This window comes from Ixodes scapularis, unplaced genomic scaffold (assembly GCF_016920785.2).
Source record: "Ixodes scapularis isolate PalLabHiFi unplaced genomic scaffold, ASM1692078v2 PGA_scaffold9__187_contigs__length_104089568, whole genome shotgun sequence".
Classification (NCBI taxonomy): domain Eukaryota; kingdom Metazoa; phylum Arthropoda; class Arachnida; order Ixodida; family Ixodidae; genus Ixodes; species Ixodes scapularis.
Window position 1 is genome coordinate 59,224,900 of NW_024609884.1, and position 13,330 is coordinate 59,238,229.

General features: G+C 44.3%; 1 protein-coding gene across 1 annotated transcript in view; it reads left to right on the top strand.

Moving 5' to 3' along the window:
* LOC8032837 (AT-rich interactive domain-containing protein 5B) overlaps window positions 1-13,330 on the top strand; it is a 34,066-nt gene that overhangs the window by 8,540 nt on the left and 12,196 nt on the right. Inside the window, exons 2-3 of the mRNA XM_002400962.5 lie at window positions 959-1,274; window positions 8,481-8,711. Coding sequence (XP_002401006.1) covers window positions 959-1,274; window positions 8,481-8,711 — 547 coding nt within the window. The remainder of the gene's footprint in view (window positions 1-958; window positions 1,275-8,480; window positions 8,712-13,330) is intronic.

Consider the following 13,330-nt stretch of genomic DNA (forward strand, 5'->3'; position numbering starts at 1 on the left):
CTCAGCAGAATGTGGCACAACATTCTTCATTTTTGGATTTTGCAGTTTACCGAATTAGAGCGGGCAAAACTGGCATTATTTTTTTAACTGAAATAAAAAGAATAGTTGAGCTTTTTCCCCTCTAATTTCAATACTGGTGTACTTTGGAGGGATTCTAGCTGAAAGTAAAAATAAACATCTGGATTAATTGTATACTAAGATGATTTACACAACTGAAAACTGATATGTTTCGCACCTAAGATGATTTTACCCAGTTGTTTAGATGTGGTGCCTGTCGCAACTTGTTTGCCTGGACATGGCCTAAACATTTGGACAACCGATATAAGCCGGAAAAATTGGTGCCTGCGTCTGGCGAAGTTTTGTTGAAGGTGTATTTTAATAGTTGGTTCTACCTCACAATATTTCAAAGGGTAGATTCATTCCCGTAATAAGTAAGACCAGAATCTTCACAAAATTTTAGTGACGAGCTCAGATGCAGGTAGCCAACAGTCGATTGGGTGCTCCTCTCGAGAGATATGTAACATTCAATTTTCTTTCGCTTCATCAAAGAGCAACAGTTTCGAAAATTCGGCAACAGCCGCAGTATATAAAAATTGAAGAGAACCTTTGTTTAACCTGATGTGACCCAGGTATTCTATAGTCGATTTGAACGTTTCCCCGTGCAATTAAAACTTTCATTGCAGTGGAACGCATGGGTGTGTGCACGAATAGCGGCAATAAGTGCAGTAGTAGCTGCTAAGCCTTCCGGGTAAACTGTGAAGGGAGCTCCGTATTGTGCCTTTGTGCCAGCTACCATTCACGCTTATGCACTGAGAAAGAAATGCTCAATCACATTGCCGACAACTGGAGGAGTCGTTGAACCAAACAGGATTTTGAGCTTGTTCAAAACTCGACGGTGAAGGCATCGCTCGGCCCTAAAGCAATTTGTCCCTGCCGGATGGGCCTGGCTTGGTTGCAGCACGAGGTTCTGGCGGCGTCGGAGAAGGCGGTGCTGGGCCTGGATGACCTGGTGAGCTGCATCACTGAGGATGTGGACTGGACGTACGGCCTACTGGCTGGCTCTCCGGCGGAGGCGGCGGCTGCGGTGGTGGTGCTCTCGTTTCCACGCTACTGCCGCTACCGGGCCACGCTCAAGCGCCTCGAGGGCCAGCAACCGGCGGCCCTGGCCGGGGTAGACCCCCGGGTACCCCGGGGACCGTGCTGGGTGGTCTTCTGCCGCGACACCTTCGACCACGAGGCCCTCGCTCACAATGACCTCATCTGCGACCATTTGGGTGAGTTTCGCTCTCTTCTGTCTTGGCCATGTCGACTCGCTTTCCGAGCCAAACCACTCTAAATGCCAGATGGCGTGCACCTGTGTGCATGTGAGTGAAGGGACCACCCTGAACCTCGGAAAGTAGCCTTCTGTTCTTTCACAAGCATTTGTGCTCCGAGGTGAGTCTAAACAAACATGCGGCGGTGCAATGCTCTATTTGAGCTACTTGGACTGAGCTGGTTAAGCTGCCAGTACTATAATTGCAGCTTGGTTCTTTCATGTTGTCGTCTTCCAGATTTGCAACTTGTACCGAGACACCCATAAAAACTGTATTTTTGCCCCCAGTAGCCAAGGTGTGCATCACTTGAGGAATGCTCAGTGACTTTATCACAGAGCTTAAAGATGCCATGCTTCCTGGACAGTGCTGAATCTATGGTTAAGGTTTCCCTTTCTCGCTTCTTCGGTGTTATAAAGAGCATAAATTTATGTACCTCTTCGTTGCGCATATGCATGGCAATAGGTAATTGTGCCTAGCTGAAGAAACAGCAGTTTGTCTTTCCAGGAGAAAAGTTAATTGCTATATCAGTACGGATTTAGAGTCACTGACAAGGTGGAAGTGCAGGGAAAATCTTAGTTGTCCCACCTCCAGCACGAGCTTCCTACCTTGGAAAACACTTCAATGTCTCAAGCTTCTGGAGCATGCGCGCTCAGGCAAAGTTCAGTGGAAGGCATGGAGTGTGCGCTGGAGGTCAGGCATTCGAACGAAATGTCCTGCCGTTTTCTTTCTGTCGCCGACTATTCACAACTCCAGTAAAACGGACAGTACCTAGCATAAAACCAAGAACGAGCCGGAACAGGTTGTTTAGTGACTCTCCGCATCTCTGGTGGCCTTCGCAGCTGCTGTTGTCGGCGTGGTGGCAAACAAAGTAAATTGATGCGAGTCTGACGATTTGTTGTTTGCTCTTCAGTGTTCATTACCACAGTAGAATTTTAGCTGTGAGTTGTCTCCTTCCATCACTTCCCAAAGAAGCTTTCAAAGCCCTCTTACACCAACACACTGTTGCAGGCTTTAGATTCCTTGAAAAGGAATCGGGAAAAAAATACTTTTTGATGGCTTGTTTGTTTCGAATCATAATGAAGGTGATGACTACTTGCCAGGTGATAAGTAGTTTGTAGTAATGGGCCAAACTTTTGCCGAATCTTAGGATTCAGCAAAGTCAAATATTTGTCTAACTTTTCTAAAGATTCAGCAAAGATTCGTTCAAAAATACATTGTTACCAGACCTAAAATGTGATATATTGTTTTTCGTGCGAAAAAAAGTTTTTATTCTTTTTAATGCATATTGACACAGTTACTACTAATTAAAGTGATATTCTACAATATAATTGTATCGGTGTTAGTATTTCTGTGTGTTTACTGGTAATTTTAAAGTGACCTTTTGCGTAAGTGGTGTGACAACAGGGTTGGTTATTAGCAGACGTGGTCAGCGCAGTCATGATACCTGAGCTTCGGTTTTAAGACCTCATCAGTGCAAGCCTGCAAGTGTGCATTGTTGAAAAAAAAGGCGGTAACACTGTGTTCTATACTTCCTTTGTGAATCACGGTTTCGTGCGTGAAAATAAATGCAACGGCTGTTGCGCCTTTTCCAGAAGAGAGAACAATATTATTGTAAATATGCATATTTTTCGATTTGAGTCACTTCAGCTTTGCATGGAAGTGTGCGTCCCATATTCGCAACGTCTTTTTTTTTAACTTCTAATGCCGGTTTCTGATGTTAGGGCACACCAGATGTTCAGGAAGACGGGAAGAGTTAGGAATGTCGGATGTGCCACGTCGAGCATGATAGTTCTCTGTTTAGTTTTATGCGGATAGATGAAAACTGTGAAATAATGCTAATTGAACAGCAATATTATTTTGTTTTGGCATAAATTAGTTGTGAGCCGAAAACAGCATTGCTATAACGGCAAGGCGTGCTTTAAAGTACTTGTCAGTCAATGTTGCAACTACCTCGTTGCATCATGGATCAAATGAAAATTGCGTTATGCTGACTGTACCACATCATTTGTCACTTGCGCACTGAACTGCGTCATTTTTGCATCCATTTCTGGTCGATCTTCTGTTCTTGAGGCAGAAAATATTGAAGATAACCACACTCACAAAGGCTGACAAACACACAGTTACCATTTCGCCTACTCCACACCTCGCCTTAACCACTGGTAGTACTATGCTGTACAATGGTAACCGCACGGCGTCCATTTGCAATCCATGGCCCCGTCGCATTCTTACGCGTGCGCAGACGTTCGCCGAATCTTTGCGGAACTTTCCTCCAAAAGTTTGGCATGTGCCGAACTTTGACGAATCTGAAGTTCAGCAGATTCAGTCCATCACTAGTAATTTGTATATTACAACATAAAATAGCTGAGCGAGGAAGACAGACTTCATGTAGTTAAACTTTTAACTGTTTGACTGGAGACGGGTGTTGCAGTCTAGCGAAGGTTCGATAGCTCCTTAGTTTGGTTCTGATAGATTAGCCGAACACTTGAGCCACCCACGCCGGTCGGTGTGTTGGCTACTCCTCTTGGTCGCTTCTCACCAAAAGAAAACTTTCAAGCATATGAAAGCAGTTAAACTGATTTTGTGATTAGCTGATTTTGGGAAGGCCCCTCTGGTTGGCCCGTAGCACCCTACCCGCTGGAAACAGTTAAAGGGGTTAGGGCACGCCAACATTAAAAAATGAGACACCTGTATCATTAAAACTTATTGGATGTAAATATATTTACGCTAAATTTGTTTTGTAAACAATGCGCTAGTTTTGTAAATAAATTCGGTTTAGTCACGGGACTCTGGGATCCGCCCGTCCAGGAAGGCTGCCATGTTTGAAGGGTCAGTGACATACACTGCCCACTGTCCCTAGTGGTATGGCGGCACGCCGGTACAACTTGGAACGTCCCCTTGCATGCACTTGCAGACTTGGCTGTCTTGGCGTCTTGCGTTCCGGCTTCTTCATTTACCTTCCGCATTTTGAGCATCTGGTTTCGAGTCAATGACGTTTACGGTATCGCTCACTTCGTCAGAGTCTTCTATTGTGACGTGTCTAACTGATCACAGCAGCAATGAGACTCGAGAGTGATTGTTATCAGATTGCGTTGGAAGCTGGTCATTTTGATTTTGACCCGCTAGCGACCCTCTCAAGCGACGAGGAGGAGATTTTCGTGGTTGAACTCGCCATCGTCCACAATGATCTCTTCATACTTAATATTTGGCCGACTCGACCGTGAGCTAGTCCACAGGCAAAACCGTTGCATCCGACGGGGCCGAGTCGGCGCGTGTGACATTACCTTTCCAGGCCTTCTATCGTGTAGGATCCTTTGGGAACCAGAACAACAAAACAGGCGCCTGCTTCTCCTGTACATTTTGATTACCGACCACACAACAGACTGCACAGCGTTTGGAACTGCTTTCACCTGGAGCTATGCAAGCATTCTTCTTGACAACCAACACTTGAGATTGAAGAGCAAACTGAGGCCAAAGAACCGAAGGTAGCTTAGTGAGCCAGCTGGGCGCACATGCATGCCGAGCGAGTACAAGGTCAAAGGGAAAGAGGGTGAGAGCAGTGGGGGGTTAGTAGCCACGTGGTGTGAGAGGGTGTGATTGTCGCGCTGTAAGCGTGGGGAAACCTGACTGGCAAAGTGCCCAGGTGGTTTATTCTGCGCTCGGTAAGGCTTATTTCATGTGCTGCAAGGTAACCGAATAGGCAAGCAACAAAAGAGAAGTGTGTGGCACCGCTCAAAAGATGAAATATTTCGCACGCGAGAAAGGAGTTGTATACAGCATCCCATTATCGTGTGGTAGGTGCTATATAGGCCAAACTGGCCATTGCATTGAAAGCACGAAAGAACATGCTGCTTCATTGAACAACCTCAGCAGGAGGACACCTACCAGCCCATTGTTGAGGGTGCCAATGCACTGCAAGGTTGCACACCGCTAGCATCGTTGGAAAAAAACTTGGACAAGCCTGTGTGCAAATTACCGGAGGCACTCGCAATTGACGGAAGGACCGATAACTGTATTAGTGTCCTAACCGTTGCGCTGCACGAAAAAAAAAAGAAAATTCTTGCGGGAAGTTTTGGGGAAATAAAAAATGCAGCAACTCCACATTTTACAATTTTAAAACCGGAGAGTAGTAGAAACAGAGTAGAGGGAGGGGTAATATCCTAATAATACTTCAGTTGTTAGTCTCACGATCGCCTATTTCTCCCAGTTTCCTTGCCTTTCTCTATACAGGGTGTCTAATTTTCATTAAAACAGATTTTAAAAAGGGGTGAGAGTTAGATTACCGTAAAATCCTGTAAGAACGCCCAATCAAAATAAAGAGATAAATGGTGAAAAACATGGGGGTGTGCTATCTTTGGGGATGCCACAGCAAAATTTCAAATATTAATGATAAGCACCAAGGGTCCCGCGCAAACCACGTGACGTGGCAACTGATACTGCAGATCACAGACCCGGCAGATTCGCGTTTCACGATGCGATAAACACGCTGGTAATCGCTACAAACTCCTGTGTCACGGGAAAGGGGGAGGCACTCATTTGATCGAATGACGTTTTAGCGGGCGCCCACGTTTCACCGAATGACACTTTAGCGAATAGTCGGACGCCGCGAAGCGGCGATACCACAAGTGGCCGACGCAGCAGATTCGCGTTTCACGGTGCGAAGGACTCACGGAAACCCGCCGAGAACTCGCATCTCACGGGAACGGATACCGCAGATCGCGGACACAGCAGATTCAGGTTTCATGGTGAAATAAAGACGCGGGAACTCGCTTCTAGTCTTGCCTGTCACGGAAACCGATATCGCACGCGTAGATCGTTGACAAAAACGCGGGAATAAGCTACAAACTCTCATGTCACGGAAACGAATACCGCCGATCGCGGACGCAACAGAATCGGATTTCACGATGCAACATACGCGTGGGAACAACATGCCCGTGTTACAGCTATCGCGCCCGCAAATCGCGGACAAAAACACGGGAATCCGCTATGAACTCGGGAACGGATACCACAAATCGCGGACGCCGCAGATTCGCATTTCACGATGCAATATACACGCGGGAACAACTCGCGTATTACGGGAGCCGATATCACGTGCGCAGATCGCAGACAAAACCGCGGAAACTCTATATGAACTTGCTTCTCGGACGTACCGGTATCGCAGATCGCGCCGTTGATGCGCAATTCCCGTTCTACATCGCTTTACGTCCAACGGGAATCGGGGGGTGGGCGATGTTTCGGAAGTTTTGTGTTACAGATATTTTAGCCAGAATAACGGGATGGGCGATCTCTCGGGGGCGGGCGTCCTTACGGGATTTTACGGTAGTGTCATCTTCACTATGCATTTATAAAGCTCAACAGACATTAGACAAGAGGATCATAGTAATCGTAAATTTCCTAATTAACTGAAATCTGTTAACTTTTAGTTATTGTTTTTATGGATCATGTTGGAATTGCAGTATTGACAGCAATTACTATTCCAGGCCAGACCACTTTAAAGAATTTGTGAAAAAGTTGACAGTTTTCTGGATATTAATCAATCAGTTTTCACGTTTCTTCACCAGACTTAAAAATTGCACTAAAAAAATGATTGCAAGCCCTGCCCACAATGAGGCTTGCTAGAGTGAAGTAGTTGTTTCAATCATGTTGTCCCTATCTATGAGGGGCATACCCTATTGATTTGCAATTTATATTTTTGCTGCAGATAGTGGTCACTTGGAGGGTACGTATATCCACCTCCTCTACAGCCGTTCCTTGGAGCCAAATGCCCTTGCACCACATGTGCAGCAGCCTCTCTGTGGTCTGATGGAGCCACTTTTTCGGTGTGCCTCACTCCCACGCCTGGACAGCTGCTTCCAGCTTATTAATGACCACATAACGACGTCCTCGCAAGGTTGTTTTTTTTCATGCCACCCTCCAGGTAATAACCACTGGGGGCCCAGTCAGGCCATACCCATGCTCGACCAAAAGTCTATCTGGCCGTACGATGTGTCAGGCGCCGGTCAGTGACTGTGTCATGTGCATTCACGTGAGGCCAGTGTCTGATTGGGTTCAGCCGTCTTGCTGACACATTGTACAACCAGTCAGACGTTCTGTTGTGCATGGGTATGGCCTGACCAAGTCCCCAGTGTCTTATCACCTGTTAGGTGCAGTGAAAAAACCCTGCAAGGACACCATATCCCAGTCATTAATAAGCCGGAAGCAGCTGTGTAGGCATGGGTGTGAGGCACTCTCATAAAGTGTGTCCAGCAGGGCATGGAGAGGCTATCACACGGTTTGTGCAAGGGCATTTGGCTCCAGGGAGAGTTTGTCGAGAAGGTGGACATATGTACAGACCTGTAAGTGACCGGCATCTACAGCAAAATAAAATAAAATGTAAATCAATATGGTACATTCCTTGTAAGGTGTGGCGCCGACCACACAGGTGACGACGTGACTGAAACGCCTATATCACTCTTCTAAGCGTCATTGTGGGCAAGGCTTACGGCGCTCTTTTCGCATGCAATTTTTAAATCTGTCGAAAGAATGTGAAAATTGATAGATTAATATGTAAAAGACCAATACCTTTTTGCAAATCCTTTCAAATGGTCTACCTCCAATAGTAATTGCCATCAATATTGCAATTGCAACATTACCCCTAAAACACATACTAATTAAAAAGTGAATTAACAAGGTTTAGTTAATTAGTCAACTTATCTTGACGATTATCCCCTCATCTAATTTCTTCCGCACCTGATAATGGTGGAGACAGCACTCGTCTAACTCTCGTCCGCTTTTAAAAAAAAAAAATCTCTTCCACTTACAAATCGAACATCTTGTGTGTATGTTCAGCTGGCTCTATGCACAAGCATGAGCCAATTTGCCCACCTTTAACCCGTCGACAAAAAAAATTGTTTGATAGGTAAAAATATTTACAGTATTCCCAACTTTTTATTTGTGAGAAGAGCTTTTGCAGCACAAACTGTTCCCAAAAATTAAACTTCTCCATGGGTATCCCACTGTGCACTTTGTATATGATATCATTAGCTCACTGGCTGTTTTGTTATAATAGTCCGCATAAGAATGTCAGTGATCCAGCCTTTCGCATTAGCTTGCAAGGTGGCTGAAAGACCCCTGACTCTATGTGGTGTGAAGAGCACGATATGAAGAAACATTTTGCCTGCGTTTTTGCAGCTCCACCAGAGAGGGGCCGTCAGCAGAAGCGCAGCCACAAGCACAACTCTGGCTCCGAGTCCTCTGAGGGAGGCAATTCTCCCCTGGCCATTTCTTCCGCTCCCGCCGTGCCTGCAGCTCCACAGAACAGGATGAGCAACGGTGCTGATGAATTTCTGCAACGTCTCTTCCAGTTCATGAAGGAGCGCAATACCCCTATTCAACGTGTGCCTCACCTGGGCTTCAAACAAAGTAGGGCAGCATCTGTTTGCTCATTTGCTTTCGTATGAGCTAAAGTTGTGGCACAAAACTGACTCCTCTAGGCCTGCAGCCTTTACGGTGCCTGAAATCAGGTTCTGACATTGTCCAATGAGAAGGATAGCTCATTACTGACATTCTGAAATAATGAAATGGATATAAAACTCTGCTAGCTTATCTGAGTTCCTTGAGTCTCGTAGAAGAAGCAAAGTAGCGACGATGGTAGAAACCTTGTTCGCCATAATGGTACCCACACTTTTATTTGAAGGCAGTCATACGAGCATTAAAGATCACCTTGTGCTAGTTGTTTATTAGTGTAAGTGAAGGTTTCACTTTCTACAGTCATAATTCATCTGCCTATCTGTGTGCAAGGACACGGTGGAATGGTGATAGGAAACTAATCTCTAATGTTACCCAGAACTCCGCCTCAATAGTTCTGAGGCAAAGTGCTGGCATATGGGTTCCCACTCGGCAGGTTTGAATCCTGGCCGAGGTGCCTGCAATCTGACGGTGGCTTATTGCAGAGAAGTTGCTGTGTGACTAATTTCGGTTGCATGTCGGACGATCTCTAGGTGGTCGAAATGAATCCTCAGTCCTTCGCTGGGGCTTTCCAGATGCAATTCCTGGGTGTTGAACATAAGCCTCCAAAATTTACTTCTTAATATTATCTAGGACGGTGGTTCCCAAACAGTTGTCCGCAGGCCCCCAAGGGTTCTCGAGAGCGTTCACGGGATTCCACGCCAAACCAAGAAAACACTCTAGAAAAAAATCAGCTACATGTTTGCTCATTCTGCCAAACACTTTTTAAAATGCGGTAGCTTTATAGGGTGAGTGATGCTCTTAGTATGTGTGGTGCCTAGGGCAGGATGATCCTTAATTGTCCAGTGCCTGGGGTCGGTGGTGGTCTTAGTTGCGGTGGTGTCTAGGACAGAATTTTGCATGGAAACAGATTACATCACCCCATTGTCTCTTTGTGACGCTGCACACACTTCTCTTCAGCACCACCCGGATACAAAGTCTTTGCACTGACTTTTCTGGGTCAGCAAGAGAAGGAAAGTGTGCTTTCCTACCGTCTTCAGTGCTCGTTCCACACGCTCTTTCTCCACTACCCGTTCCCTCGCCCTACCTTCTTGAGCTGCAATGGACTATAGTTTGTATTCCAGCGTGATCTACCATATACAGTCAACTCACATTAATTCAAACTCTCTTAATTAAAACTTTCGGATAGTTCAAACTAACATGCAGGTCCCATCCTATGCGTCCCTATGGGAGGAAACTCCTGGTGGTTCAAACTCTGCTTTATTCAAACAAATTTTCGGTCCCCCTTGAGTTTGAATTAACGAGATTCAACTGTACCGTATTTGCTCGAGTAATAGCCGCACTTCATGGGAACAAGGTCCTTGCATCTACTTTTTTGCAGAATACACATACAGCCAATCATTGCATTCTGCATAAAAAATGTAACAAATAACAAAATTGAGAACACTATTCTCCATAAAAATGCAATCTGAGGAGATAGCATTTTCGTGTGAAGATGTTATCTCTGGTCCGTAAATCGCTGCCTTTTTTCTGCTGATTGCGGCGATACGCTCTCCCCGTGCTCCACGGGAAAGCAGACCCACAGGCTTTGTTCATAAACAGTGTGGCTATTACTCGAGCAAATACGGTATTACCGATAATAGGTCAACCTTTTTTTATAAATTTATAAAAATTGTCTGTGTATTTAGAAGCCAGGCTAGATCTCACTTTGAAATCTAAACATATTCTTGACCTCGTCATTCTCTGAGCTTCTTTCATATATTGCAGTGAACCAGTCTTCTCTGAGAAAGCTGATGTGCGGTGGGCCCTCCCATATCCCTGATGTCGGGTCGCTTCCGGATCAACATAAATTTGTCCTAGGATTAGGTTGTTTTCTTTAAAAAACATATACAAAGGAGAAAAAAATTTTAAACAGCTTGGATGGAAAAAGTATGTCATAAAATGAATTTACAATGGAAAAAAAATTTTTAGAGCTATATTTACAGCGCAAAACGAATTTGTAGTTGGTTCCCCCAGGAGCCTGCAGAATAGTGGCACGTGACTGGCCACTAGTCATGTGGTAGACCTGTGCGCCGCTGCAAGTTATGCCGGACCTGCACACTGAGCGTGGCGTGCCACCGGCTGAACACTTTTTTTTTTTGGTTTATTTGCAAGAAATATAATTTAAAATATTGCTTTAAAAAAAAAAAAAAAAAAGAAAACTTAAAAAAACTTTTTCAAGTCCTATTTAATAAAAAAAAAAAAAAAATAAAGATTCTGAAAAAAAGTTATTATTATCATTATTACTCAGCGACTTCTCCATGCCGCCACCGGAAGGGAAGACTTCGGTGCCTCGCCGCTGTCAATTTCTAACCGGTGCACAGGCCTATGACATGGTGCTTGCGCTCTTTTGGGAACTTCCTATAAGCTCCAAAAAATAGTTATTAATCTTTGCTTTCTTAAAATCAGGATTAATAAGTAACTTTCAGAGCCCATAGGAAGCTGAGCCCAATGGAAGAGCTCCCGAAAGAGCGCAAGCACCACGCAACTAATCGTGTCTCCAGCTCGACGCTCGCCCTCCCGCGGCGGAAACGGGAAGCGCTCTAGTGAGAGTCCCCTGATTCTCCTGCTCAGCGGGCACGGCGGAACTGCGCACAATCATGGCTCGCAAAATGTCATTTCCGAACGCAAACAACGCTCCTCACTGTCCCAACGTAGTGCTGCAGCCGATATGGAATTGCATCTTCTTAGAGAGCTTTAATACTGCCTATAGAAGCAAACGAAAGTGCTGTGCATTTGCGTTAGAGTTGCGTGCCCCACGTTGTGCGTGCGCCTCATCGCCATGCGCCAATCCAAGATCGCAATTTCAAGCTCCGCGCACGCGCTAACGCAAACACGCAGCGCTTGCTTTTGCTCGTATACACAACACTAAAACTCGCAACTGTTCCACCGGCTGCCAACGCAAAGTGCTGCACTGAGCAGACGTGCAAGCAAAAAGGCATTCCTTCAAACTGGAGAGGCTGAGATTGGCAAAACGACGGCGCGTAAAAATGAAAGTAACTAAATGTTATAAAAAGATTGATAACTAAAAAAAAAATTCAAAAATCTTTTTATTTTTTGGCATTTGGTTTGGAAGGATTTTGGCAATGACTTTGTAACTCTTGCCGATTGTCAAAAGTCACGACTTCGATAGCAAAATATGTTTTATCCACAAATAATGTAATTTTACATGGATTTCTCACATTAGCTAGAATGTTTTAATTGATTTTAGACTATTTTTATTTTATAACTTGGTAAATAAAAATGCTGCATTTGGCAACACTGATGATAATTAGCACACTTTTGATTGTCATACTTCTTCGTGAATTTGAAATTAGATCATACGCAACAAATTATATTAGAGCTTGAAAAATTGCGTATTAAAATATCTGAATTTAAATATTATTATTATTAATACAAATCGCTGCAATGTATTATGCTCCCAATTAACACCATAATCACAAAAATGCGCCATTTAACCATAATAGTCTTTCCAGGAAGGTATCATTTTTTGTTTTTCCTTTTAGCATATGAAAAACTCGGACATTGTTATCAAGATAGACGAACAGTCAAACACTGGATGCAATGTAAAGTCCTAAGCGTCACGCATTGCTATAAAAAAAATACACACACTTCAGCTGCCTGACTCGGATTCTGTCTTTGGGTTGGTGTAGTGAGAACAGCGTTAAAAATTAATTTTATTTTGTTATTCTTGTGCTGGGAATAATGTTAAGGCAATTAATCATCTAAATACCTAAAAAAAAAAAACAATAAAAGGCCCACAGTTCATTATTTCACATGACAATTATCTGAGCGAGAAAGGCAGTGAGAACGCACAGATATCAGCACTGATTTTTATATCAACTACAATATTCTATGTTACCTCTAAGGTGTATGAAAGACCCTGGCTTTAAAGGGACACTGAAATCTCCAAAATATTTTGAAGTGCCTGAATCAGACATGTGTGTCACTAAATAAAGTTTCCGTGAACAACTTCTTTAACTAAATAATTACGATGCGAGACACATCTGGAGTTATGAAAGAATTTGAAATTAAGACCTATATCGAAAAATTAAATCCAAAATAGGAGGTTAGTTTCGGTTTCGCTCCAGAATTAAAATGTGCCTCCTGGAGTAAGTATTACGCTAAACGCCGTTCTTGTTTTCAGGATAAAGAGTTGACCTGCGCTCATAACACCCTAGATTCCTTGTGTAAGCAGAAATAATTTGTGTCGCTCAGTGAAGCCGAGACACTAGACAGGCTGAGCAGCGGCAGAGCCGTATATGTAGAGAGTTTGGTCAATGGGAGGCGCGGGCAGAGCCAGGGAGTGTGGCAGAGTCGGAAAGAGGGCTTGGCATGCTCTCTTGACCAACCAGAAGCCGAAAAGAATCCCCTAGCGGTGGTAGCGAGAAACAGTTCTGAGCCGATCGATCATCGAAGGTCTATGTTCGTAAATGGTTTTAATAAGTGCGTAAGAGTGAAGTGTAGTAACTCTTTGTGGTTGAAAATAGGGTGCACGTGTTGTTTTCATCATGATCATGCAGAAAGATGTAAGA